At 46.7% G+C, this 27,985-nt stretch overlaps 3 protein-coding genes across 12 annotated transcripts in view; 2 read left to right on the top strand and 1 right to left on the bottom strand.

The window, feature by feature from the left end:
* WDR93 (WD repeat domain 93) overlaps window positions 1–101 on the bottom strand; it is a 52,370-nt gene extending 52,269 nt beyond the window's left edge. For all 3 annotated transcript variants that reach the window (XM_027520937.1, XM_027520939.1, XM_027520938.1), the window contains exon 1: window positions 3–101. The gene's annotated coding sequence lies outside the window, so the exon portion shown is untranslated. The remainder of the gene's footprint in view (window positions 1–2) is intronic.
* PEX11A (peroxisomal biogenesis factor 11 alpha) lies at window positions 56–7,191 on the top strand. Of its 2 annotated transcripts, XM_027520947.1 has the most exons (3): window positions 90–274; window positions 2,425–2,540; window positions 4,806–7,191. In XM_027520947.1, exons 1-3 carry the CDS (start codon window positions 219–221, stop codon window positions 5,375–5,377), a joined length of 744 nt encoding a protein of 247 aa, XP_027376748.1. In that variant the 5' UTR covers window positions 90–218; the 3' UTR covers window positions 5,378–7,191. The 2 variants fall into 2 exon arrangements, with proteins under 2 accessions (XP_027376750.1, XP_027376748.1); XM_027520949.1 differs by lacking the exon at window positions 2,425–2,540 and having other exon boundaries at window positions 56–274; window positions 4,806–5,704.
* PLIN1 (perilipin 1) lies at window positions 189–27,985 on the top strand. 7 transcript variants are annotated; one of them, XM_027520940.1, is made up of 11 exons: window positions 191–274; window positions 13,434–13,641; window positions 14,054–14,157; window positions 14,809–14,867; window positions 17,555–17,759; window positions 19,579–19,661; window positions 21,531–21,795; window positions 22,336–22,508; window positions 24,241–24,432; window positions 24,822–25,067; window positions 26,084–27,985. In XM_027520940.1, the coding sequence occupies exons 4-11, from the start codon at window positions 14,823–14,825 to the stop codon at window positions 26,423–26,425; spliced, it is 1,551 nt and encodes a 516-aa protein (XP_027376741.1). In that variant the 5' UTR covers window positions 191–274; window positions 13,434–13,641; window positions 14,054–14,157; window positions 14,809–14,822; the 3' UTR covers window positions 26,426–27,985. The 7 variants fall into 7 exon arrangements, with proteins under 7 accessions (XP_027376744.1, XP_027376741.1, XP_027376746.1 ...); XM_027520945.1 differs by having other exon boundaries at window positions 14,054–14,190; XM_027520942.1 differs by having other exon boundaries at window positions 14,054–14,220.

Below are 27,985 nucleotides of genomic sequence, written 5' to 3'. Positions count from 1 at the left end.
ACCTGGACCAGCAGCGTGGCGTCGCCGTAGTAACCACAACTTCCGGTCCCAACCGGACGTCCACTAAGTCCTCTTTGGAAGGGGTACACGCCCCCGTGGGGGCGGGGAGACTTGGTCCCTCGGGTGTGGAGAGACTGACGCTCCCGCGGGGAATAGTTGGCCGCCCCTGAGGACTAGGGACAGAGCCTGGTGTGACGCGTGTCCTTGGGCTGGGTGCCATGGACGCCTTCATCCGCTTCACCAACCAGACCCAGGGCCGGGACCGACTCTTCAGGTGAGTTAGGTGCCCGCGGCCTCTACCCCTTCCCGGGTGTCCTCACTCGGGTCGACGGTTCCCAGTTCTCCACACCCGGAGAGGGCGGTAGTAGCCCAGTGGACGAAATCGGGAAAGCCGCTTCCGGCTCCCGGCGGTAGCGTGGCCCGGGAGCCCCTCCTCACCCCAACTTCAATGAGGTTGGGCCGAACACATTTCCCTTCCCGTCCGGTCCCGCGCCTCCAGGCCGCCGGCTGCGGTAAACCAGCCGACGAACCCTCCTCTCCTGACCCCAGGAAGAGTGGGTTTTCTCCGCTCAATATTCCTCCAAGGAATTATTTCAGACAAACTCGGGGTTGACATCTGAGCACTTGTCAGTATCTTGAAAAGCTCCATGAAATACTTACGGGGAGGAACTGTGTTTGTCATCCGTATCTCAGCGAGATACCGCCTGTGAAATAGTTTTGTGAACCGTAAAATGCAGTGTGGAGAGCCTCAGAACTGACCACCCTTCAGAGGTACACGCCGTGCTGCTGAAAATATTAGAGCTTGTGGCTTTAATATTAGCTCCTAACGTTTCTTTTAGGGATTTGGTTGAGTCGTGCTTAATAAAAAGAAATTAGTCACAATTGCAGTTTTATTTAACAGGTTTTTCTTCTTCTGAGTGTACAATGCTGATACATACAGATGAATAGTAACCCCAACAATTATGAGACTTTTGGAACCGGGCTTTATGCCAGATGTTTTCTCAGTGTTACAACTAACACTCAGTGTTACAACCCACTTTCTCAGTGTTACAACCCACTTAACTGTCAACACAACCCTATTAGGTTAAATTCTTGAAATCATTCCCATTTCACAGAAATGGGGAAACTGAAGCAGAAGGAGTTTAATAGGGACTAAGTGACTGAACTGAGAAAACCACACAGTTGACTTCAGAACCCAGTTCTTTAACCATCAAGCCATACTATCTTTCTAACTAATTTGGTAGATTTTCAAAATGGTCACATTATGTACAAACTTCATTAAAACAGAAGCCTCCAGTTCCAGTGTGCTTAGAATATACTCTGCAAATTTTATCAGTGAGGTTGGTTAATAAATAATTGCTTGGTATATACTTATTATATGTACTTAGTATATACTTATCTCAAGATCTGAGATTTCTCGTATTCATTTCCTAATCCTCTTGGTGGTCTGCAGCTTTTGTGAATACACTGGCATTCAGAAAATAATGTCTTGTTTTTGGACGTATTCCTATTATTAGGCCAGATCTGAGAAAAAGGGATTCATTGACCTGACCAACTTGAGCCCTTTAGCCAGGAAACATACAAGAGAAAGAGAGATTGTTTCTTATTACTTCAGGCATAGTAACACATTCAACATTTTTATTGAGAATAATATTTATAGCACAAGGGGATTCAGATGCAGTTACAGGAGAGTAGGAAACAGGCATCTACCTACTTTATTTACTAGAAGCCAAATGCATTTAGATGTTTGGTTATATGATATAAAATATTTCATTTGTTATGTTTCTGTCAGTAAGGCATTGCTCTTTGTACTCACAACAGTAATCATTTTATTGAATATTTAGTAGTATTAAACAGGAGTCTGTATTTTATATAAGATGCTAATTAGTTTGAAAGACAAATCTATACTTATTTACGTGTTGGTCTGTATTTGGTTCTTTTATAAAAAGTTAAACAGTATGCCAGCGGTGGACTTTTCATTGGTTCTGGTTTGAGTGTGTGACCTGTCACATTAAGTATTTGGTAAAAATTTCCTTTTAGAAACCTGAAAATCTTTTAGAAATTTACACTGGAGAAAATAAAGAATATGGATCTTTGCAGACTTAACGTGAGGTAGACTTTTCTGCAGTTTACTCTTTTGATTATATCCATTTGTCTGTGCCAGCAATGGGCGTTCTGAGAAACTGTTACTCTATTTTTGCAGATTTCTCTTTCATTACCTTTGTGTTTCATTTTCATCACATGTTCTACCCTTTGGCCCTGTGAAATGAGTGTTGCAGAATTTTGCTCTTGTGAGAGCTGCTGCATGAGAAATTGTTTTGGAAACTTTGTTTTCGGCAAGACATGTTTCTCTTTCCCTTACTTCACGAATCACATTTTATTTGGCTTGTAAATCATTCTCCTCATTTTTCTTTTCCATTTCAGAGCCACTCAGTACACATGCATGTTGCTTAGATATTTGTTAGAGCCTAAAGCTGACAATGAGAAGGTTGTAATGAAGCTCAAGAAACTGGAATCCAGTGTGAGCACTGGCCGTAAATGTAAGTACCCTGTCCCTTGAGGGACAGTGGCTCCTGGTTTAGAATCCTCAGACCTTGTAATTCACAAAAATACTTCCTAGGTCATGAATTTCTAGTCAGTCAAGCTTACTGATGAAGATCACTAGTAGGGCTGCCCTCGTGGAATGATAGGCCTTAAAGACGGAATATTTTGCTGCAGACGGTTCACAAACACTCTCCTCTGTTCACATTTGGTGCAGCGTCTTGTCTTTCTGCTTCATCGTAACCAGTGGGACATACAGTGTGTTAGTTCACCTTTAGTTCTTAGAATCACAAAATGTTCTGGCAATCTCCAACATGAACTTCTGGCTCCTGGGAGCCCTGAGAGAATACAGTAGCTATATCCTTGACCCCCTTCCCTTTTCCTTTTTCTTGAGGGATTGCTAGAGGAAATGGATGGATACTTTTTCTTAAGTCGTTTGTGGGGTTGTTTTCATGTAAAAGGCAAAAAAGCAGTCAGTGTTTTGTACTCATTTAATTCATTTTGAGTATCTGCTTCATGTAAGTATAGTTCTGAGCTTTATGGAAGAACTAAAATCACATGGTCTAATGATATAAGATTTAGTACCAAATATGTTGGTTGAGAAAAAGAAAGGTGTTTTGAGGAGGTGGAACTTGAGGTGTGGCGAGAGGGAGAAGGATTAGGAGAGCATTCTTGAAGGGTAGTTTCGTCTAGTGGAGGCTCAGGACTGCTCTGATTAAACCATTGTGTTGGAAGATCAATGAGGAAACTAGTTTGATGAGCAGAAGACTTACTTTGTCACGCAGAGGGATGGGAAGGAGCTCTTCTGGGTGGACTGGAAAGCCAAGATTAGAAGTTCTCCCTCTTCAGAATGTTGGGGCTCAAAGGCCCTTTAAAAATCACTGGTCTTTGAAGTTTAGAAAGGACTTACCCAAGGTCACTAAGCTACTTAGTGCAACAGCTAGAACTGGAAACCTGGATTATTCATTACATATTTTGTGTTATTTTTGATAAAACAATACCAAACATTTTTCTGAGCTCTGGATAGCTACTTATGAGAATTTACTGAGTCTAAGATATATTCATGTATGGAAAATACTTCTTTTGTATCCTCCATAATGTTTCAGATTGTAATATATACAAATATTTATTGATTGGTGCATCACTGATCGAGTTATGTGCTCTGATAAAGGAAATGCCCTGGCAATGGTTGATTTAATTGAAGTAGGCGTCACATATGACAGTATTATTAGTTGTGCTACCCACTAAATCCTGTTATCTCTACTTTGGCTTTTTGACAGTAGGGAGCCATAGGGGCTTTGGACCAGAGAAATTACAGGATGATATTTTGTTAAGTCACTAAGTTGTGTCCAACTGTTTGTAACCTCATGGACTATAGCCCTCAAGGCTCCTCTGTCCATGGGGTTTCCCAGGCAAGAATACTGGCATAAGTTGCCATTTCCTTCTCCAGGGGATCTTCCCAATCCAGGGATTAAACCCATGTCTCCTGAACTGGCAGGTGGATTCTTTACTGCTGAGCCATCAAGGAAAGTGTTTTTTTAAAAAGCAGTCTTTTAACTGCAAGTCTTTTAACTGGAAAGTAAAGTGTAAGGCTGGAGAAGGCAATGGCACCCCACTCCAGTTATCTTGCCTGGAGAATGGAGGAGCCTGGTAGGCTACAGTCCACGGGGTCGATAAGAGTTGGACACAACTGAGCGACTTCACTTTCACTTTTCACTTTCATGCACTGGAGAAGGAAATGGCAACCCACTCCAGTGTTCTTGCCTGGAGGATCCCGGGGACGGGGGAGCCTGGTGGGCTGCCGTCTCTGGGGTCGCACAGAGTCAGACACGACTGACGCGACTTAGCAGCAGCAGCAGCAGCAAAATGTAAGGCATCAGACTCTCCAAAAGAATGTTGTATTCTGGAGTTCATGTTACCACAGTACCTTCCTTCTAAAGAAGTATAGCTGGTAATATGCAAATTGTTACAACCCACACTTACGATTGACCTGGCCTAAAGTATGTTGTCATTTGTTAATGTGGTCATTCAAATGGAGGCAATAAGTTTAAAGGGTCACTTTTTTTTGCCTTCCAGGATCATCTTAGGTGTCCTTAACCTACTGTAAAGTGCTTTTCCTTTCCTGAGCAAAGACTGAGCCACAGATGCCAGTCAGTTGTTAAAGAAAGCAGTGCTGACCTCTCACCCTGATACAGGGCTTCTGCCTGTAAAATCCTGTTACATCTGATTAAATAACTGTTAATTCTTGTGGGTTCTTCTTGCAGGGTTCAGACTAGGCAATGTGGTGCATGCTCTCCAGGCGACACAGCAGAGCGTTCGTGCCACTGACCTGGTGCCCCGCATATGCCTAACATTAGCCAGCTTGAACCGTGTGATTTATTTCATCTGTGACACCGTCCTCTTCGTGAGGAGTACAGGGCTCGCCTCTGGTGTTAACAAAGAGAAATGGCGAAGGTGGGCTGCCCGCTATTACTACTATTCTCTTCTGCTGAGCCTGGTCAGAGATCTGTACGAAGTCTCCCTGCAGATGAAACAGGTTGCACACGACAGGGCAAAGAGGGAGAAGTCACCATCCCAGGATACCCTCGGGTACAGTGTGGCTGACGAGGAGACAGAGTGGCTCCAGTCCCTTCTTCTTCTCTTATTCCACTCTCTGAAGAGGCATCCTCCCTTGTTTCTGGACACAGTGAAGAACTTCTGTGACATCCTGAACCCCTTGGACCAGTTGGGGATCTATAAGTCCAATCCTGGCATCATAGGCCTCGGAGGCCTCGTGTCCTCTGTAGCAGGCATCATCACTGTGGCGTATCCGCAGATGAAACTGAAGACCCAGTGACATGGTTTCAGGCTGAAGACAAGTATCTGCTTTGAAGACAAGCTGTAAGTGAGATGGACATCTGCACTAGGCACAGCCGTGTCATACTGTGCTTGAGGACTTATTCACATGAACATTTAGTGACTGTGACATGAACAGAGGTGGGGCCAAGGATGGTGAAGGGGAGAGCTTGAAGGTTTATGTTTTCTAGAATGCAGGAGTGACTTCTAAATTTCTGTGTATTTTTCCTTCATCTCACATTTATTGAGCATCTCTTATGTGCATATTAGGAGCTCAGTGTTTGCTAAGTGAATAAAAATTGAAAGAGAAAAATTGAAAAGATCTAAACTAACAAGTGGACACTAATATATAGTGACTGCAATTCGGGAGACCTGGGTTTGACCCCTGGGTAGGGACGATCCCTGGAGAAGGGCATGGTAACACACTCCAGTATTCTTGCCTAGAGAATCCCATGGACAGAGGAGCCTGGTGGGCTACAGTCCATGGGGTCGCACAGAGTTGGACATGACTGAGTCCGTGTGCCTGGCTACTTTTGCAGAACTCCAGTAGGTCTGATGCACAGCCCCCTCTCAGATCTAGTAGAGGCCCCTGATCCGGTCACTTATCCCACTTCCTCCATAGCTGTCAGTGCCAGGATGGAGCAGAGCTGGCCTTCTAGCCTCTTAACTTACCTTTCACGTCGCTGCACTACTGTCCTTCCTCTGTCCAGGAGTAAAATCAGAAATGCATCAGGTGTCTTTATGGTTTAAATTGTGTCTTTAGGTAATGCACTGAGGAAAAACAAATAAAAAGCAGATAGAAAGGACATGAAGTAAAAATAATGTGGAAAGTCACAGTTGGTGCCTGTGGGTCAGCTTGTGACGGATGAGGAGATTGAGGTTAAAACTGAGGACAGGGACTTCCCTAGTGGTCCATGGCTGGGACTCTGTGCTCCCAATGCAGGGAGCCCAGGGTTCAATTCCTGGTCGGGGAACTAGATCCCACATGCTGCAATTTAAGATCCTCCATGCCACAACTAAGACCTAGCACAGGCAAAAAACAAAACTGAGGCCAGACCTCGTTTCTCTGACTCCCAATCCAGTGCTCTTTTCATGTGTCACTGTCTTCCTGATTGGGTAGAAGTGTGAGACTCTCCAGAATCCCGTACAAAAAGCATTTTTTTTTTTAAGAACATTTGTTGGCCAGTGGTTTATATTCTGTTCTACGGATATCTAGATCCACCAACTGGATTGTTTTATTTAAAGCCATATAACAGTATGGGCATTTATATATTAATTTTCATTGAAATTTATGAAGTTAAGAAACTTCATGAATACTATAAAGTAGAAGGATCATAACATTCTGTAAGTCAGAGTTCATATTTGTGGAGTGGTTGGGAAAAGTGGAAAAGGGCAGTGAGCTATGAGTGAGGAAGACACCAGAATACTGAGTGGATGCCACTTGCTCATGCAGGGTGCTGGGTTCTTATGATTGTGGATCCTCTTAATTTGAGGCAAGTGAGGTAGAGAAATAGGGTAGCATCAGATAAGAGGCCAGGGTCAGCCTTACCAGTAAAGCCATCACATTTATCTGAAGAGCAATGAGAAACGTACACTCAGTAAATTTTCCATAAATGTGATTGAGATTCTTAAAAAATAGATTCAGGTACTTGGCTGTCTGAGTAACCAATCAAGATACAGGATTTGACAAAGAACATTTTGGGAATTTGAGAAATGAAAACTGCTAGATCGGGGCAAATAAAAAATATTAACTATACTTTGTCCATATCTTCTACTGTAATAAATTATGTCTAATAAATCTGTAGACAGAATTTACGCATGTATCTGTGAATGTGTTCTGGGAATGGACAAGAGTTAAAGGTGGTCCTAAGATAAGCAGTCTACACAGTCGATAGAGTGAGTTCTGGTAAAATAAGCTCTTGGCTGGAAGGTCCAAGTGCAGGAGAAGGATGAAGAAAGATTTAAATATAGAACATCCTGGTTGAAAGAGACCTCTAAGACAATCTTGTCCAGACTGCTGAGGGTCCCATATATTATCCCCGTCAGTGGTGTTTTCTTCTGCCTGGAAAAGCTTGACTCTAATGGCATTTTAACAGTGTGTCCATCTTGGTAGTTTTGTCCTCTGCAAGTTAGAGTGGGTGATGGGGAGCTTGGGAAAAGCCACCTCTTCTAGAATTTGTGAAAACCTTAATGGTACCTCAATCCCTGTGCACTTTTCTCCTTTCTAACTAACCATCCCCACCTTCAATCCACCATATTCATTCAGGAGGGATTCTGAAAACCAAAGATATTTTTTTTCTCCTCAAGTTTTACTGAGATATAATTGACACAGTACTGTATAAGGTGTACAGCATAATGATTTGACTTACATACATCAGGAAATGATTACCACAGTAAGCTTAGTAAATATCCATCATCTCATATAGATACAAAATTAAAGAAATAAAAAAAATTTTTCCTTACATTTAGAACCCTTAGGGTTTACTCACTAAAGAACTTCCATAAATAACATACAACAGTATTAATTATATTTATCATGTTGTGCATACATCCCTAGTACTTATTTGTTTTATAACTGGAAGTTTGTACTTTTTGACTGCCTTCTTCCAGTTACCCCTCTCCCCATCTCCTGCCTCTGATAACCACAAATCTGATTTCTTTTTTCTATGAGTTTGGTTTTGAAGTAAAAGTGACCTACAGCACAGTCTTATTTCCTGGTACAGAACATAGTAATTTGATATTTCTACACATTTCAAAATGATCACCACAATAAATCTAGTTATCTGTCACCAGACAAAGGTATTATATATTTATTGATTAAATTTTCCACATTGTACATTCCATACCTGTGACACATTTATTTTATAACTGTAAGAAGTTTGTTAATCTCCCTCACCTATTTGCTCTTTTACCCCATACCCTTACATCAAATGGTAAGTATTCTTAATAACTGTATTTCTGTTTTTTCTTTTTTAAAAAATTGAAGTATAGCTGGTTTACAATAATGTTAGTTTCAGGCGTACAACAAAGTGAATCAGTGATACATATGTATTTTTTAGATTATTTTCCATTATAGGTTATTATAAGATATTGAATATAGTTCCCTGTGCTATACAAAAAATCCTTATTTATGTGTTTTATGTATAGTAGTTTGTTAATCCCATACTCCTAATTTATCCCTACCCCTGTTCCCCTTTGCTAACAATTAGTTTGATTTCTATGTCTGTGAGTCTGTTTCTCTTTTGTATATAAATTCGTTTGTATTATTTTTTAGATTCCATATGTGCGTGCATGCTAAGTCACTTCAATCATGTCCGACTTTGGACTCTATGGACTGTAGCCTGCCAGGCTCCTCTGTCCAAGGGATTCTTCATGCAAGAATACGGAGTGGGTTGCTGTGCCCTCCAGGGGATCCTCTCAACCCAGGGATTGAACCCACATCATTTATGTCTCCTGCATTAGCAGGCAGGTTCTTTACCACTAAGTGATACCATATAATATTTGTCCAAAGACATTTCTTAGATGTATAGACCAGCACATTCACAGCTGAACATTGTTGCCTAGAATTTGTTGAATTTCAACAACAAATGTTTGAGTGCCATGCTTAGATCTGGGATCCATTTGTATACCGGATGACCAGGGTCCCTGTGCTCATGGGGTAGTTGGACAGGGTTGGGGGCAGGGCATATAGGGATGGGGAATAAAAGGAAATAACTACGTCCTTCAAGCTGCTGCTGGAAAGTGGACTCTTCCCATGGGACTCTGTTAGACCCTTTTCACCACTTCTCACTTCTCACCCACATCCTGGATGCCCAGCTGACACGGCCAAAGAGCCAGCTTTGTCAACAGAGCTTTCAGCCACAGAGCCCTGTACTCCCTCTGGCCCAAAGCCATGACTTCAAAGTCTTAACACTGCCCTTTGGCCCAGGTTGCTCTCTTGACACATAGATAATTTGACCTGAACATTGAAGTGAGGTGAAGGCAGAGGCCACTTCTTTAGGTACTTCCCTTTCTCTCTATTGCTGCCTTATATTTTCAAAGCCCAGGTTGGATCAATAAGTATTAAATGTATCACATATTTTAAACTTTTTAGTAATTTTTATTGGAATGTAGTTGCTTTGCAATGCTGTATTTGTTTCTTGCTGTACAGCAAAGTGAATCAGTTATACATATACATATATCCACTCATTTTTAGATTTTCTTTCTATTTAGATCACCACAGAGCACTGAGTTCCCTGTGCTAAACTGTAGGCTCTCATTATTTACTTATTTTATACATTGTATCAATTATAAATATATGTCAGTCCCAATCTCCCAACTCATTTTACCCCCTCCCTCTTTGATAACCATAAGTTTCTTCTCTACATTTGTGACTCTATACATATTTTTGCTTTGCAGGCAAGTTCATCTCTACTATTTTTCTAGATTCCACATATAAATGATATTATACAATGTTTTTCTCTTTCTGACATAACTCTACTTTGTATGATAGCCTCTAGGTCTACCTACATCTCTGCAAATGTCATTTCTTTTTATGGCTGTGTAATATTCCATTATATATATATGTACCACATCTTTTTTATCCTTTCCTCTCTCTATGTACTTTTACCTTGCTTTTGTGTCCTGGCTACTGTAAATAGTCCTTCAGTGAACAGGGTGTGTGAATTATTTAGAATTATGGTTTTCTCTAGATATATGCTTAGGAGTGGGGCTTCTGGGTCATATGGTAGTTCTATTTTTAGTTTTTTAAGGAACCTCCATACTGTTCTCCATAATTATTATACAGTTTACATTCCCACTGACAGTACAAGAGGGTTCCCTTTTCTCCACACTCTCTCCAGCGTTTATTGTTTATAGCCTGTTTGATGATGGCCACTCTAACTGATGTGAGGTGATATCTCATTGTAGTTTTGATTTGCATTTCTCTAATAATTAGCAATGTTGAGAATATTTTCAGATGTTTGTTGGCCATTTCTATATCTTCTTTAGAGAAATGTCTATTTAGGTCTTCCACCTGTTTTTTGATTGGGTTATTTGTTTGTTTTTGATATTGAGCTGCATGAGCTATTTGTGTGTTTTGGAGATTAATCCCTTGTTAGTTGCTTCATTTACAAATATTTTCTCCCATTCTGAGAGTTGTCATTTCGTTTTGTTTAGGGTTTGCTTTCTGTGCAAAAGCTTTTAAGCTTAGGTCCCATTTTTTAATTTTTGTTTTTATTTTCATTATTCTAAGCAGTGGATTGAAAGAGATCTTGCTGTGATTTATATCAGAGAATGTTCTGCATATATTTTCCTCTAAGAGTTTTATAGTACCTAGCCTTACATTTAGGTCTTTAATCTATTTTGTTTTTGTGTATGGTGTTAGGGAATGTTCTGATTTCATTTTTGTACATGTAACTGTCCAGTTTTTGCAGTACCACTTATTGAAGAGACTATCTTTTCTTCACTGTATATTCTTGCCTCCCTTGTCATAGAAAATGCTCAAAATTCTCCAAGCCAGGCTTCAACAGTATGTGAACCATGAACTTCCAGATGTTCAAGCTGGATTTAGAAAAGGCAGAGGAACCAGAGATCAAATTGCCAACATCCATTGGAACATTGAAAAAGCAAGAGAGTTCCAGAAAAACATCTGCCTCATTGACTATACCTTTGTGTGGATAACAACAAACTGTGGAAAATTCTTCAAGAGATGGGAATACCAGACCACCTGACCTGCCTCCTGAGAAATCTGTATGCAGGTCAAGAAGCAACAGTTAGAACTAGATATGGAACAACAGACTGGTTCCAAATAGGGAAAGGAGTATCTCAAGGCTGTATATTGTCACCCTGCTTATTTAACTTATATGCAGAGTACATCATGAGAAACGCTGGACTGGAAGAAGCACAAGTTTGAATCAAGATTGCCAGGAGAAATATCAATAACTTCAGATATGCAGATGACACCACCCTTATGGCAGAAAGTGAAGAGCAACTAAAGAGCCTCTTGATGAAAGAGGAGACTGAAAAAGTTGGCTTAAAACTCAACATTCAGAAAAAGATCATGGCATCTGGTCCCATCACTTCATGGCAAATAGATGTGTAAACAGTAAGAGACGATTTTTTTTTTTTTTTTGATCCAAAATCACTGCAGATGGTGACTGCAGCCATAAAATTAAGACACTTGCTCCTTGGAAGAAAAGTTATGACCAACCTAGACAGCATATTAAAAAGCAGAGGCCTTTCTTTGCCAACAGAGGTCCATCTAGTCAAAGGTATGGTTTTCCCAGTAGTCATGTATGGATGTGAGAGTTGGACTTTAAAAAGAAAGCTGAGTGCCAAAGAATTGATGCTTTTGAACTGTGGTGTTGGAGAATACTCTTGAGAGTCCCTTGAACTGCAAGGAGATCCAACCAGTCCATCCTAAAGGAAATCAGTCCTGAATATTTGTTGGAAGACTGATGCTGAAGCTGAAACTCCAATATTTTGGCCACCTGATGCAAAGAATGGAGTCATTTGAAAACAGCCTGATGCTGGGAAAAATTGAAGGCAGGAGGAGAGGGGATGACAGAGGATGAGATGGTTGGATGGCATCACTGACTCAATGGACATGAGTTTGAGTAAACTCCAGGACTTGGTGATGTACAGGGAGGCCTGACATGCTTCAGTCCATGGGGCTGCAAAGAGTTGGACATGACTGAGCAACTGAACTGAACTGAGGTGGTCATAGGTGCAGGTACATGGGTTTATCACTGGACTTCTATCTTGTTTCCTGATCTGATCTATATTTCTGGTTTTGTGCCTGTACCATACTGTTCTGATTACTGTAACTTTTCAGTATAGTCTGAAGTCAGGGTGCCTCATTCCTGCAGCTCTGTTCTTCTTTCTCAACATTGCTTTTACTATTCAGGGTCTTCTGTGTTTCCATACAAAGTGTAAAATGTTTTGTTCTAATTCTGTGAAAAATGCCCTTGGTAATCTGATTGGGATTGCACTGAATTTGTAGATTGCTTTGGGTAGTATAGTAATTTTCACAATATTGATTCTGTCAATCCAAGAACATGGTATAGCTTTCCATTTGTGTCATCTTTTATTTTTTTCATCAGTATCCTATAGTTTTGCCTCCTTGGGTATTTTATTTTTTTTGATGTGATGGTAAATGAGATTGTTTCTGTAATCTATAATTCTGGTCTTTCATTGTTAGTATATAGAATTGCAAGAAATGTTTATGTATTAATTTTGTATTTTTCAACTTTACCAGATTCACTGATGAGCTCTAGTAGTTTTCTGGCAGCATCTTTAGGATTTCTTAGGTATTGTATCATGTCATCTGCAAACAGACAGTTTTACTTCTTTTCCAATTTGGATTCCTTTTGTTTGGAATCTTTTGGATTCCTTTTGTTTCTTTTTATTCTCTGATAGCCATAGCTAGAACTTCCAAAACTGTGTTGAATAAAAGTGTCTAGAGTGGACATCCTTATCTTGTTCCTTACCTTAGAGGAAATACTTTCACCTTTTCACCATTGAGTTTGACGTTAGCTGTAGGTGTGTCATATGTTTATTATGTGTCGTATCCTTTATTATGTTGAGGTAGGTTCCTTCTAGGCCCACTTTCTGAAGAGTTTTTATCATACATAGGTGGTATCACATATTTATTATTCTTTTTGGAGACTCCATTTGACTCTTTCCTCCCCTTCCTGACTTCTAGTTTCCTGCCTTATCATATCCTAGACATACAATTGATTACAGAGGATCTATTACACATCTCCATTCCTCTCCACTTGCTGCCTCTTTCTCTGATTGCCCACAGTATACAGTTTAGCAGAGAGCCAACAGTAGGTACGATTTTGCAAAATATAAGGGAAATAAGTTTTGTCCTATTACCTATGTTAATTAAAAAGCCCTTCTTAGATAATCTGAAAACTATGGCTTATATCACAACCCTCCATCATCTCTGAAGCCAGAAACTAGCACTTGGGGTCCTGTCTGATTCATTACTAAGGAAGGGAGGAGAGGTGATCAGTGGCTGTCTGGATGCTGTTGATCAGTAACTGAATCTTGGTCAACATTGTCTTTTCCAGACTTGACAAAATCCAGTTGGCTTTCTCACTGCATATTCTGGTGGCATCTTAAATCAGGCAGAGTTCAATAAACTTCTGGAAATCTGGGATTTACAGAGATTGAAATAACTCCATTAAAGCCTAGATTGTCAAGGAATCTACCCCAGCTCTGGTTCTCTTCTTCACTGAGAGTAATTTATCTTCATAATCAAAAGACTAACACGTTCAGGTAAACTGTATTCCTGTGTGGGTTTAAATCTTACTGTTCAAAAGTCATTCTTGATAGTAAAAAATAAGGATGAGGGAAATGGATTGAAAACCATTCCACAGGACCCTCTATGGAAAAGGAGTCAAAGATTATAAAACTTTAGAGGTTATGAGTTTAATGACATATAACCCAACATCTTCTTTCTGGAAAACAGCTTTTTTGAGAAGTGAGGGTCAGAAATGGGTCACAGAGCAGATATTTCATTGCTTAGGAATAATAACTCCTCTGAGTCTGGTTTTCCCTCAGCCCTGCTCTCTACCCCCTAGTTGGCTAAATCTCCTTACAGAAGTCAGGATATGCCCAGGGGACCCTGGGTCAAATAACCATGACAACAGGCTGACCAGACGTTCTCTTCCTCTCTGCCCTCCTCTAGCTGGAAAGTGTTAATAGCTTTGCTCAAGAGCAATTGGATTTGTTTCCTCCGGACGAGACATTCGGCAGCCTGGGCTCTGTGGCACTGAGACAACATCAGCTGGAGTGAGTGTGGGGCTTCCGAGACGACCTTACCTGGTTGGTTTCTGAGAAGTAAAAAAGTTGAGGGTAAGGGTCTTCTGGGAATTTTACTGAGGATGAAGAGGCCTGCAGGGAAACCCCTGAGGGAGAGGTTATTGAGGGTGAATGACCAAGAATGTAAATACTCTGCAGCCACTGGCTTTTCCAGACCACAACTGAAATGGCTGGTTTTACGAATGGCTACTTTCTTATCTGGCTGAGCAGAGGAAAGACTGGCTGCTATGCTTGATTAAAAAGAAAGAAATTAATGCAGAACTTTTTTATTTAAAAAAAAAAAAGACTAAACCTGAAACTCATTCTTTTAGTCTCTTGGACCCTCATCTAAGAGCTCCTAAACTTCATCTAAAACCTCTTATCTCTTAGAAGCTACTTTCATTTTTTGTTTCTTACCCTGAATACTTATAAGAAACTTTGGTCTCGACAAGTAGACTGCCAGGTCTCATCCTTGTAGGACTCTAAGGACTAGCCACTTGTCTGTGACATTCATCCTCCAAATGCCTTCTCTTCAGGGAACTTGAAGTCTGGGTCCCCTTGATGTCCTTGACGGATAGGGACTGACCCTGTGGATCTCAGGCTGAGGACTTTCTCATGGACCTAAAACTTTCTGCTTTGCAGCTTGAAGAGCTCCAATGGCAGTCAACAAGGGCCCCACCTTGCTGGATGGAGACCTCCCTGTAAGTAACTTGGGCTTATATGAAGCAGTAGACAACTCTGGGGGAGGGAGGAGCTGGGAGGAAGGGCTCAGGGGGCTTAGAGCAAAATATGTCTAGGTTATATTCATAATTCATTGAGCATTACATCTTCATTATTCTTGCTTTTGCAGAAGGCTGTTAGAGAATCTGAAGGGTGGCGGGGAGGGGGGAATGATGCCTATTAAAAACTGAGCACCTTGGAGAAAAAAATTGGCTGGTGGGGGACAAGGAGAGGAAGGGAACTACTGTTTTCTAAAGCCTGACACAGAAGTCCATGCTTTGTCCATCCAGGCAAAACTGAATTCTCAGGACTGAGACTGCATTCTGTAACTCCAGAGCCATCTTGGATATGTTAGTCTATGTAAATGGCACCTCTTGGAGCTACACAGCACACGTTATGTATGTGAGAAGGGATTACAGGGGCAGTGTGTCCAGTACTGTTTGTCTAGCCTGGTCTTCAGTATGACTCAGAGAGGTTTAACATGTTTAGGTGTATTGATGCCTCCTGGCAAGGCCTCTACAACTTAGGCACAGTTCAAATAATGAAACTGAAAAATTGTGAGCCTAAATAATATCCATCTTGTCCCGAGTTAGGCTTTAACTAACCTTTGCACTAGGAATCGCCATGTGTTGTATTTGATCATAGAACACAGAGAGGCATAAAATGGTCACGTGCATAATTAAGCCATCCTAACACATGGTAGTGTATTTCCATCCCAGGACCTCTCTTCCTCTTTGGCTTTGCCTAAATCAGTTCCCGAAAGCTTTGTCCAAAATGTTAAAGAAAATTTTTCTTATTTACAGTCATAACCTTTTTCTAGTTCAAATTGTCAAACTCATCTGCAAGACCAAAACCTGAAATATTGTAGCCTACGGTCTGGTGTACATGCAAGTCTCCTACAAACAGAAGAAGCTAGGTCCTCCCCTCTGGAGAAAAACTATGTAGCAGTGCAAATTCAAAACTACAAAAAGAACCTGAACATCTGAGCCAGACTTGGGATGTTTATGTGGAGAATTCCTGATATTCCTAAGAATAGACAGAAAATACAATACCCTTCACTAGCCCCAGCAACCGAATCCCATGGACATACTGCCTTCTCCTCGCCCATCCTTTCACCAATCTTATGTTATTTTGAAGCAAATCACAAACTTGCCACTTCAGGCCTGAGTTGGAAGCCCGGCTCTGCCACTTACCAGCTGTGTGTGGTTGGGAAAGTCACTTCATATCGCTGAGTCTTTGTCTCCTCACTGGCAAAGTGCGGGTGACAGTGCTGACCTCAGAGGGTTGCTGTTAGTTACTTGAGGTTATGTTACCGAAGCACCTCAGTCAGTGCCTGGAGCATAATGTCACTGAGTAAATATTGTCTGTCTCTGCAAAATTAAAATCTGCATTTTTTTCACTCAAAGACCACTTTTTAAATTTTAACCAAAATTCCTAGGTGATCCAAAGTTTAATTATGTGCCTGCTGCCAAAGTTAGAATGCATTAATAAGAGCCCAGCATCCCAGTAATGAGAGATGATGGTCTCACTGGACCCCACACATTCAGATCACACCTGGAATGCTGTCTTTAAGCTTGAGTGCTATAAAGGCTATGTCAAAATGTAGTGTGTGCAGAGGATGGAATTAGTAGATCAGGGCACTGAGTCGTTTATAAGCTAAGTTAGGAACTAGAGCTGTTTAGAATACAGAAGGAACTGCTAAAGGCCGAGATGCTTATCTTCAAGTGCGTGAAAGGCCAGCCAATGAATGATGAAATAGATGTGCTCCACATTATTCCACAGGGCATCGGGTGGAGCAGTGGGTGGAGGTGGATTCCAGTTCAGCCACGCTGTCCAACGAGGGGCATAGGCCACTCTACGAGGAGTGAGATCCATTCGAGGAGAATTCCAAATGCAAGACTCCCAGAGGGATATGGGAAGCACTCTTGCTTCAGAGGCCCCTGGAGGCCTAGGATTCTATCATTCTGTCCAGTTGGCCAGGTCTAAACACCTTAGGTGCAGCCCTGTCACCTATTAGCTAACATGACTGTGCAGGCTTTAGGTGAGGCCCTGGAAATACATTGGTGAGAGTCTCCTGGGATGGAGTCAAGTACACAGGTGACCAGCACAAGCGCAGCACCATGTGTGAGTCCGGACACATCCCTGGGAGGGAGATGGTGACTTCTGATATGAGGGAGAGTCAGGAAGTTTCTCAGAAGAAACGATGCTCAAGCTGTGTCTTCTGCCAGACAGAAAGGGCTGAGGGAGGGAAGGGGAGCACCCAAGGCAGTGGGACCAGCACTGGAGGCAGGGAGGTGTGTCCCAGAAAGACCCAAAAGATGTTCAGGTGAAGCTCCCAATCCACGGTGGACTAAAGCTCTAGACAGGTGCACCGGCACACTCACTCCTGGCCATGAAGTTCAAGTTGAGTGGCTAAAGGGTGGGGTGGCCCCTGGAGGATGGAGGCTGCCTCAGGAGCTTTCCAGAGCCAGGACTGTGACCAGGAGAGCGCGGCCACCCGGCTCTTATGTTTCCTGTGAGGCCTGTTGAGGCCTCTCTATTCTGGATTCCTCCTGAGTCATCTGGACCCAGGCCAGCCCTAGTGAGCACCGAGGCTCTGAGACCGCCTCCCCAGGAGGTAGGAGAAGGAGTTGGGCTGATTTCTTTCGCTGCTTTCCTTCCATGCCAGGAGCAGGAGAATGTGCTGCAGCGGGTCCTGCAGCTGCCGGTGGTGAGCGGCACCTGTGAGTGCTTCCAGAAGACCTACGCCAGCACCAAGGAAGCCCACCCCCTGGTGGCCTCTGTATGCAATGCCTACGAGAAGGGCGTGCAGGGCGCCAGCAGTCTGGCGGCCTGGAGCATGGAGCCCGTGGTCCGCAGGCTGTCCACCCAGTGTGAGTCCTCGTGGCACTCGGAGGCTGACTGCCTGCCAGTCTTTTACCTGTCTGCCAGTCTGTCTGATACCAGCTTGTCTGTTTGCCTTTTTGTTTGTATCTGACTACCTTCCTAACTCTCTACATCCCATTACATAGTTGTTTTATTTATAGATACAGATGCTTTAGATGTAGATATATGACACTAATGATAAAGAGACTGCCTGCCAATACAGGAGACGCAGGTTCAGTCCCTCGGTCTGGAAGATCCCCTGGAGGAGGGCATGGCAACCCACTCCAGTATTCTTGCCTGGAGAATCCCATGGCCAGAGGAGCCATGGGGTCCATGGGGTCGCAAAGAGTCGGACACGACTGAACAGACCTAGTGTGCAAGTACGTTACTAAGTGAGAGATGAGAGATAGATATAGACATAGGTCTCATCTCATCTATAATGCCTCATCTCTGATCCAGTTGGCATTTTCCTAGGATGATAATTGGCAGGAGAAGGGTGGACAGAGTTATGGGGTGGGCAGTGGGGGATGTGGGGCATACGGCAGACCAGACACACAGTTTAGCTCCAGATCCAGCAGCAGCAGAAACTGGCAGAGTCTGGCACAGAGCCAGTGGGCAGGAGGGCTGGCCTGGCAGGACTGGGGGGAGTAGAGGGAGAGGGGAAGCCCTCTGGGTCCTGCAGCTGATGCTACTGGCCCCATAACAGGCAGCAGCAGAAGAGAGCTGCCAGCCGGGGCCCTGAAGGTGGAGGACAGCTTACCAGGCCTGCCCCTGTTCAATTTGTTCTGCCTCATTTGAAAATATGGTCTCCCTGGCACAGCTCTTGACAGGACTGAGGGAAATTCCAGAAGTCTAGGACCTTCCACCATCCTGAAGAGAGTTATGGGTACCTGTGGATTTGGCATAGCAAATAGGAGAGGACAGATACAAAGAAGACCTGGGCCTGGGCCCACCTCCCTGCCTGCAAGCTCCTTAAGTAATCTCCCTGGGTCTCATTTGGCCCAATATCAGAAGTCAGCTGAGTCATCTGGGCTCTCTCTGCTGCTTGAGAATTTTGTGAAAACCTAAGATATCTGGAGAAAGAATATGTGAAAGAGAAGACGTAGGTATCCTTTGAAACTGTGATCTCCATGATCATGGGCGCAGAGCTGACGTCCTCAGTAGCCCCTGGGCCATGTCTTCCAAGAGCATTGGTATCCTCTGTCACTTGCCCCTTTCTCTTCCCTGTGACCCTCTTCCCACTGTTGACCATCTCACTCCTCAAGGTTAAAACAAAGGGTCACGGACCATCTGGCACTCTAGACCAGCCTGTCATCTCTGGACCTAAGCGGTGCCAGGCCAGCTCCCAGCAAGGTCTTCCCTTAAGGCCTGACTGCCTTTCCTGCCCCGCTGCCACTTCTGCTTTCCCCTGTTGTGTTCACCCAGCGCTCACCCAGACGGGGGTCATAGGAGGTCAAGAGACCAAGATCCGTTGGCGATTCCCATAGGTTCTGTCACTTCCTCCTGACAGCCCTGCACTTGACAAACAAGGAACTTGAGGCTCAGCCAGGTTGTGACCTGCCTGAAGTCACACTGCAGATGCAGGCGCCGAGCTCTGAGAGCAGGTCTGCATGACTGCAGAGCTACCCAGAAGGGAGACATCCCGGTCTCAAGGAGTCACAGTGGATGGGGGCCAATGGTGGCAGAGGGCCTTGGGCTGCCCGGCGCTTTGGAGGTGGCAGGGCTGGGGATTTTGAGGGCTCCAAGGTGCCTTCCTCGGCACAGAGGCCCCTGCTAGGTCCTCACAGTGAAGGCAGGGCTCACCCCACCACGGCCTTTTGCTTCCAGTCGTAGCTGCCAACGAGCTGGCCTGCCGAGGCCTGGACCACCTGGAGGAAAAGATCCCCGCCCTCCAGTATCCTCCTGAAAAGGTGAGCCCTTCCCCTCTTCTCCGCACGTCCACCTTCTGTTGTCACTGCCTCTCAGTGGAAGAACAGGCATGAGCCCATGATGCAGGATGGCATGGCATATGCCTTCCCAGGCTGGTGGCCACTGCCTGCCCCTAAAACTGCATAACCGGCTTCTTCCTCTCCCTGTGGGACCAGATGAAGGCAGGCTTTCTGAAACCAGCAGGCACAGCCCAGAGGCAGACTCTGGACAGGAGCTTGGGGTGGGGGCCACTGCTTCTGATCCCCCCTCTATGAGATACCCCATGGGCCTACATCATACCATTTGGTGACTGCTGCTGCTGCTATGTCGCTTCAGTCATGTCTGACTCTGTGCAACCCCATAGACAGCAGCCCAACAGGCTCCCCCATCCCTGGGATTCTCCAGGCAAGAGGACTGGAGTGGGGTGCCATCGCCTTCTCCCATTTGGTGACTACAGATGCCTAAGATCATGGGTCACACTCACCAGATCTCAGGATTGCAGTCCCATGTCTTCACAATCCAGCACCTTACGAACCATGAGACTGAAAAAGTCGTTTCACCTGGATACCTATTCATTGGGTATTTGCTGTGGTAAGGGCCAGGTCTGGTGCTTTAGGGGAATACATTTCACTCTCAGACCTCATCCATCTCACTGATAAAGTACCACTCATCTCACATTTACTGAGTGAGCCCTATCCTATGCCAGGAGTCATGACACGTGATTTATAGAGTCCTCTCCTTTAATCCTCTTTCCCCCTGGTGGCTCAGACGGTAAAGAATCTGCCTGTAATACAGGAGACCCAGGTTTGATCCCTGGGTCGGCAAGACCCCCTGGAGGAGGGAATGGCACCCCACCCCAGTGTTCCTGCCTGGCGGATCCCACGGACAGAGGAGCCTGGCAGGCTACAGTCCATGGGGTCACAAAGAATCGGACACAACCGAGCAACTAACACTTTCAACCTTCTGGGATGGGGTGGTATCCCCATTTGACAGAGAAAACTAGTGACTTCCTCCTGACCACACAGCCTGAAGTGGAGGACACAGGAGAGCAGGGCTGTTCAGCTCTGAGGCCTTGCTCTTCACTTATTTTTCTAGATAAAGGGCAATGCCTTTGTCATAAAGAAGCTCCCAAGTCAAAGGAGTTGTTGTTCAGTAGCTCAGTTGTGTCTGACTCTTTGAGACCCATGGACTGCAGCACACCAGGCTTCCCTGTCTTCACTTTCTCCTGGAGTTTTCTCAAACTCATGTCCATGAGTTTGGCATGAGTCATTGATGCCATCCAACCATCTCATCCTCTGTCGTCCCCTTCTCCTCCTGCCTTCAATCTTTCCCAGCATCAGGGTCTTTTCCAATGAGTTGGTTCTTTGCATCAGGTGGCCAAAGTAGTGGAGCTTTAGCGTCAGCACCTGTCCTTCCAAGGAATATTCAGGAACCCAAGGAACAGTATTAAAAAGCAAAAAGTCAAAGGAGAGAAAGACATTACTTTAGTGCAGAACCTGTGTGAAGGCCAGCCACATCCGTACGATCACCTAAGCACAGATGGGAATGTAAGAAGTGCTCTGAGGACAGAAGAGACTGTGGAGGAGGTGCGTGGAGGAGATGAGGACAAGTGTTATCAAGAAGGTGGTCACTGGGGGTGATTCTTGAAGGATGATTAGCATCTCAACAGGCAGAAATGGGGTGCAGAGAAGCCAGGAGATCTAAGTGGTTGGCGCAGAAAGGACTGGAGCCCTTTCCCTTTAAAGTTCAGCTTAATCAAGGTGCCCCAATACTGGCGCCAGTCCCCTGGGCCTTTAAATGAGACTTTCCTGAAGCGGGATGTAGGCCCTGCCAGAGCCTCATGCCTGACTCCCCATCCTTGCTTTCACCAGATCGCCTCTGAGCTGAAGGACACCATCTCCACCCGCCTTCGCAGCGCCAGGAACAGCATCAGTGTGCCCATTGCCAGCACTTCAGACAAAATCCTAGGGGCCGCTCTGGCCGGCTGTGAGCTCGCCTGGGGGATGGCGAGAGACACTGCCGAGTATGCTGCCAACACCCGAGCTGGCCGGCTGGCCTCTGGAGGGGCCGACTTGGCCTTGGGTGGTGTCGAGAAGATGGTAGAGTTCCTCCTCCCTCCAGCCAACGAAGAGTCAGGTATCTGCCATTGTGGGGGTTGCTGGAAAGGGAGATCCCCGCCCCCACCCTTGTCCTGCTGCTTGTGGATTAGGAAGAGGCAGCCAGGGCTCATCTAGCCAGTGCTCTCCCTGGTGGCTCAGAGGTTAAAGAATCTGCCTGCAATGCAGGAGACACAGGTTCTATTCCTGGGTTGGGAAGATCCCCTGGAGGAGGGCATGGCAACCCACGACAGTATTCTTGCTTGGAGAATCCCATGTACAGAGGAGCCTGGCTGGGTATACTCCTTAGGGTCACAAAGAGTCGGACACGACCGAAGCGACTGAGCACACAGCCACTGCTGTGGAGCAAGGAAGGCCCAGCAAGATTTCCAGAGGGCTCCATTTTCATTTGGCCCCTCTCCCCATTTTTAAGTGGAGAAAGTGACTTCCCCAAATCTCCAGTGAGCTTGTGTTGGAGTAGGGTGATCCCTTTCCAACTCTAGACACAACCCAGCTTTGTCCAGCCCCTCTCTGATCTGCTTTCCTCTCCTTCCCGCCCCCACCTGCAACTCCCACCTAGCCGCTGCCCCAGGACTCCAGGATGCCCAGAAACCTCCCAAGGCCAAGCCGAGCCTCGTGAGCAGGGTTGGGGCCCTGGCCAACACTCTCTCTAGACACACCTTCCAGACCACAGCCCGGGCACTGAAACAGGGCCATGCCTTGGCCATGTGGATCCCAGGTGTGGCACCTCTGGTGAGTATCTGCCCTGAGTTGCCATGGCCTGGGAACCCTGTGGACCTCCTGGTCCCTCCCATCCCCTATCCAACTTCACCTCCTGTCCTGAGAACCTCCTGTCTTCCAGCCAGGAGTCGGGGGTAGAACATTAGGTCTAAGGATAAGAGACCTTAGAAGGGGTGGAGGGCTAACCCTCTAGGATGCAAGGGGAGAAGAGGGCAGGCCTGCTTGTTAGGGTCATCCTGCCCCGCCCTTCTGTCTCTCCCACTCTCCCTCTAGGTTCTACTCTATCCCCAACCTTCTTGGGAGAAAGCAGAGACCTCCCCCCACCCATCTTCTCTGTAGGCACTTGGGAGTGTCACCCCTGAATAAGCAAGGTGCAAGGCACCAAACCCCTCCTCTGGGGCAGAGAGCCCTAGCTGGGCCATATCCCTGACTGCCCCCAGGCTTCTGGTTTCCCTTCTAGAGGCTTCTAATTGGCATCCCACTGCACCTCTGATAGAGTTGTCTTTTCTAGCCCCAGATAGGGCTTATTCCCCCCAACACCACACACTCTGTGTATTTTAGCAGGGATAGCCTGGATTTTTCTCATAGGAACTTTAATAAGAAACTAAGCCCCCTGCCCCAACTAAAAAAGGAAATAAAAATGTTACAGCATAAAGGTCAGTATACTAGATAGCCACTTTTCAGCCATCATGAGGGTGGCACTTTTAAAAGCACTGTCAAACCTGGCTCATTCATTCAAGCAAATGTTTGCTGAGAGCCCACCACATGCCTGGTCCTGTAGGGAACTACAGTCCCCTGCACTGGGGGTCACTTCCCCACGGGGGCTAGGCTAACTCCTGCGCCCTAGCCTAGCCCATAGCGGATGGAGGCCACTCTATGGCGCAACCTCAGATACCACCATTTACATAGAAAATAATGGTGTCCCCTAAGGTTGTATAACAAGGAGACTCTGTTTGTGGGGCCCCCTAGGGGTTTGAAATGAGCTGGGCTGTGCCTCAGCGGACACCTGCCCACCTGCCCAGGTCAGTTTCCTCCCATGGGACCCTCTGGCCCACTTGATTTTTTTCACTTTTTAAAGAACGACAAGGAGTACCTCTGAAAGCTAAACATACACATTATCTATGACTCAGCAACTCTACCCAACAGAGAGGAGAGCTTATATCCCCCAAAGACATGTTGGAAATGTTACTATCAGCTTTATCCTTAGCTAAGAAATGGGAACAACACAAATGTCCATCAGCGGTAGAATAGGTAAATTTTGGTATATTTATTCAGTGGAGTGTGACACAGAAATGAAGAAGGAGAAACTACTCAGTAATGTGGGTGAATCTTACAACATAACCATTGAACAAAAGCTATGCATGAAAGAAAACACGTGTGAGCCCATTCACAAATGGGCAGAATTAATGCTTGGTGATAGAGGCCAGTATGTGGTCCCCTTAGCCAGTACTGACTGGGTGAGGGGCACAGAGTTTTCTGGGGTATTGAAAATGGTCTCTGTCTTGATCTGTGCTGGTCACACTTGCATGTGTTTCTAAAAATTCCCAGAGCTGTACACTAAAGCCGTGAGCACCTCAGTGGGTGTAAGTTATCAGTCCATAAAAAGTTGGAACAGTCCGCTGGGGCCAGGACCTGCTTGCCTCTCCCTACCCTGACCCTGGGGATGCCGGGCTTTGCCTGCTGGGGCTGCCTGGCCTCTGGCAGGGGCGGTTAAGCCAGCGGACCGCCGCCTTCCCGCCCTCAGAGCAGCCTGGCCCAGTGGGGCACGTCGGCGGCCATGCAGGTGGTGTCGCGGCGGCGGAGCGAGGTGCGGGTGCCCTGGCTGCACAGCCTCACGGCCACCCAGGAGGAGGACCACGAGGAGCACACGGACACTGACGGGGAGGAGACCGGGGAGGAGGAGGACTCAGAGACCGAGGAGAGCAAGCTCAGCGAGGTGAGGGGAGAGTGCCAGCCGAGGGGGCCCCCTGAGGGGGTGAGGAGCAGAGGCACAGGGTGACACAAGGGTCTCTGCCCCCAGGCCCAGGGACGTGCACGTGGGTGCAGCACTCTTCCCGCCACCCCTGAGCACCTAGAGAATAGTTCTCTCAGCAGATCCTCACAACAACCCCATAAAATAGGACAGAGACTGTCATCCCCATTTTGCAGATGAAGAAACTGAGGTTCAGAGCACAGAAGTGACCTGCCCAAGAGCCAGGCCTATAGTTTCTTTTTTTTTTTTCCGATTTAGTGTCCAGATTCTTTTGCCTCTAGCTCCGGGGCTGGTGAGGAGGGGACGGGTCAGGGGAGTTGCTGTGGAGCCACTGACCCTGCTCTGGTCACCAGGGGGCAGCCTTGCCAGGCTCACAGGGCCTCCTGGGCAGCGTGGCACACACCCTGCAGAAGGCCCTCCAGAGCACCGTCTCAGTCGTGATGTGGGCACCGGCGGCTGTGCTGGGCACGGCGGGGAGGATGCTGCACCTCACGCCAGCCCAGGCCACCTCCTCAACCAAGGGCAGGGCCATGTCCCTGTCCGACGCCCTGAAGGGTGTTACTGACAACGTGGTGGACACAGTGGTGAACTACGTGCCGGTGAGCGCCCCCCACCCTTCTGGCTAATGCCCACCCCACCAAAAAAGCAGATTAGACTGAAGGGGCGACAGCGGCTCTCCCTTACACAGTCTCTGATCCTCGGTGCCCCAAAAACATTCTGACATACTGTGGCTTTGACTGGGGGCCTTTGCAGCCCCTAGAATATAGAGACTGGTGTCCTTGGCCTGATACCTTCCCCCACATCCATCCTTCCTACCTGCTGCTGGAGAGGTCACCAGTCATCCATCTGGGGCCCCCACTGGATCAGCCCTCACCCCTCAGCTCCCAACCGAGGGGCCTGGCAGGTTTGCATGCTGCTCCCTGGGGAAGTGTTGGAGGGAGGCTTCCAGGACCCCTTGGGGGGTGGGCTGTGTTCCAGGGGACAGAAGCTGCCCGCATCCCAATTCCAATACCTGTTCCCAGCAGGAAAACCCCAGGGGGTGTCTACTATCACTTTGGGGGTCCCTGGGTCCCTTCCCAGAGCAAGTTAACAGGTCATGCAGGCACTAGAGAGCAGGTCAGAGCAGGAGGCCCCTTCAAGCTAAGGGTGAGAGGGCTGGGAGGGTAGGGGTGGGGAATGGGTTACTAGTCACTCATTCTCACCAAGAGACTTAAACAGGGGTCTTGGCAGAGAGCTCCCTTCACTTTGGACCCAAAATGGAGCCAGATGTGGGTGCTCTGACCCAGGCAGGGACTGTCTTAGCTGTCCTTAGCTCACGGAATTGGGCCAAGGAAGAGTCAGGAAAGCCCCTGACCTCCCACTGAGGGACCTCTGAGGGGGACCCCAGGGTCCGGAAACTAGAGGGTGGCTGCGTGCCTTGCCTTGTGGGTCCGCACTTGCAGGCCCGGCAGGGGTGGCCGTCCTCAGCAGGTTCCCCTGCATCTTCCATCCCCGTCCCACCCCAGCCTGTGCTCTCCGGATCGCGCGTGACCGCCGGGCCGCAGACAAGGCGGCGGTGGGAGGTGCAGGGACAAGGGCCAAGCCGAGGGCCCTAACGTGGCTGCCGGGCCCTCAGCTCCCCAGGCTGTCGCTGATGGAACCCGAGAGCGAATTCCGGGACATCGACAACCCTCCAGCCGAGGCCGAGCGCCGGGAGGCGGAACGCAGAGGGTCCGGGGCACCGCCCGCTTGCCCAGAGCCCGCCCCGCGCCCTGCGCCTCCCCGCGGCAGCCTGCGGAGCGCTCGGGGCCTGGGCGCGGAGGAACGCGTGGACGCAACCGCCTTGCCGCGCGCCGCCTTCCCGGCCGTGCCCCGCGAGAAGCCCACGCGCCGGGTCAGCGACAGCTTCTTCCGGCCCAGCGTCATGGAGCCCATCCTGGGCCGAGCGCAGTACAGCCAGCTGCGCAAGAAGAGCTGAACCGCCTACCTACCGCCTTCCCGGCCCGGCGCTTTTCCCCCACCCCGGGCCGGGCCGCTGTCGCGAGCAGACAGACAGAACCTACGAAGAAGTGAGCGTTGGCTTCCTCAAAGTAGTCCCGTTGGGTCCCGAGCCTCCTTCCAAGGATGCTGCCAAGGCACACATCTTTTGAGCATCCTCTTTGGGCTTAGCTATCAGAACCCATTTTTGAGAAACATCAGAGTAGCAGTCTGCTTTGATTCTAGGCCTTGGTTTTTTTTATTATTTTTTTTTACCACAAGATTAATTGCCTAACTTATCTCTCACTTCTTTCACCAAATTTGTGGCCCCCTGACATTGAACTGTTTCCAATATTTATATCCATCCTCTGTAGACAAATATTTGCTACCAGCGAGTAACGTGTCACCACGCCAAGGGTTCAAGCAGGCGATCCTGACACATGTTCAAGCCCCGAATGCAGAGATTCCTGTGAGTACACAGGCTCTCAGCTGACTCCTTTGAAGGGAACAGCGTGCGTAAGTCGCTTCAGTCGTGTCTGACTCTTCGGGACCCCATAGTCTGTAGCCCGCTAGGCTCCTCTGTCCATGTGATTCTCCAGGCAAGAATACTGGAGTGGGTTGCCATGCCCTCTCCTCCAGGGGAATCTTCCGGACCCAGGATTGAACCAGTGTCCCTTATGTCTCCTGCATTGGCAAGCGGGTTCTTTACCACTAGTGCCACCTGGGATACATATTAGCATCATTTTCTGAGAACCCTGCCCTCTTCACAGGCTGAGTCCTCGCCTGCGCTCTGTAGCGCCACCTTTCTGTTCCCGGCTACATTGCCATTTGCACCGTTCCAGTTTTACACCTAAGTTCACTCTTTCTTCCACGTTTTGAGTGCTGGCGCCCCCAGTCCTAGGAGACAATAGAGAACGTTAGTTATATAAACAATATATATATAGAATCCATGGGGCGTCCCTTGGTGGCTCAGCGATAAGGAATCCACCTGCAATGCAGGAGATACAGGTTTGGTCCTTGGTTGGGAAATCCCTTAGAGTAGGAAATGGCAACCTACTCCAGTATTCTTGCTTGGGAATCCCTTAGAGGAGCCTGGTGGGCTACAGTCCATGGGGTCGCAAACAGTCAGACATGACTGAGGGACTGAACAACAACAGCATAGACCCTATAGCCACAGTTCATTCCAAACCCATTTTTGAAAACGTTAACATTTGGTACCTTTAGAAATGCATACATATAATTTAAAATTCAAACATTGCAAAAGGGTGTGTGCTTTCCTCCCTGCATTCCCTGGTTCCCCTTTCCCAGAGCAGTCTTGGCAGCAGTCTTGTGTACCCTTTCCACTACAGACTGAGGGCGCACAAGCACACATGTGCACCCTCCCCACTCTTCATACAAGCTGTGGGGTGTTATACTCACTGCTTTTTCACTCAGCAGTACATCTTAGAAGTATTTTGTAAGCAGTATCATAAATTCTCCTTGCTGTTTTTAACAGCCACATAGTAAGTGCTTCATAATATAGACATGCTATATTTGATTAAACCAGTTCCTTAATCATGAA

This window comes from Bos indicus x Bos taurus, chromosome 21, assembly GCF_003369695.1.
Source record: "Bos indicus x Bos taurus breed Angus x Brahman F1 hybrid chromosome 21, Bos_hybrid_MaternalHap_v2.0, whole genome shotgun sequence".
Lineage (NCBI taxonomy): Eukaryota > Metazoa > Chordata > Mammalia > Artiodactyla > Bovidae > Bos > Bos indicus x Bos taurus.
The sequence above is the reverse complement of the archived record's forward strand: the minus strand, read 5'-3'. Positions and strand labels throughout refer to the sequence as shown.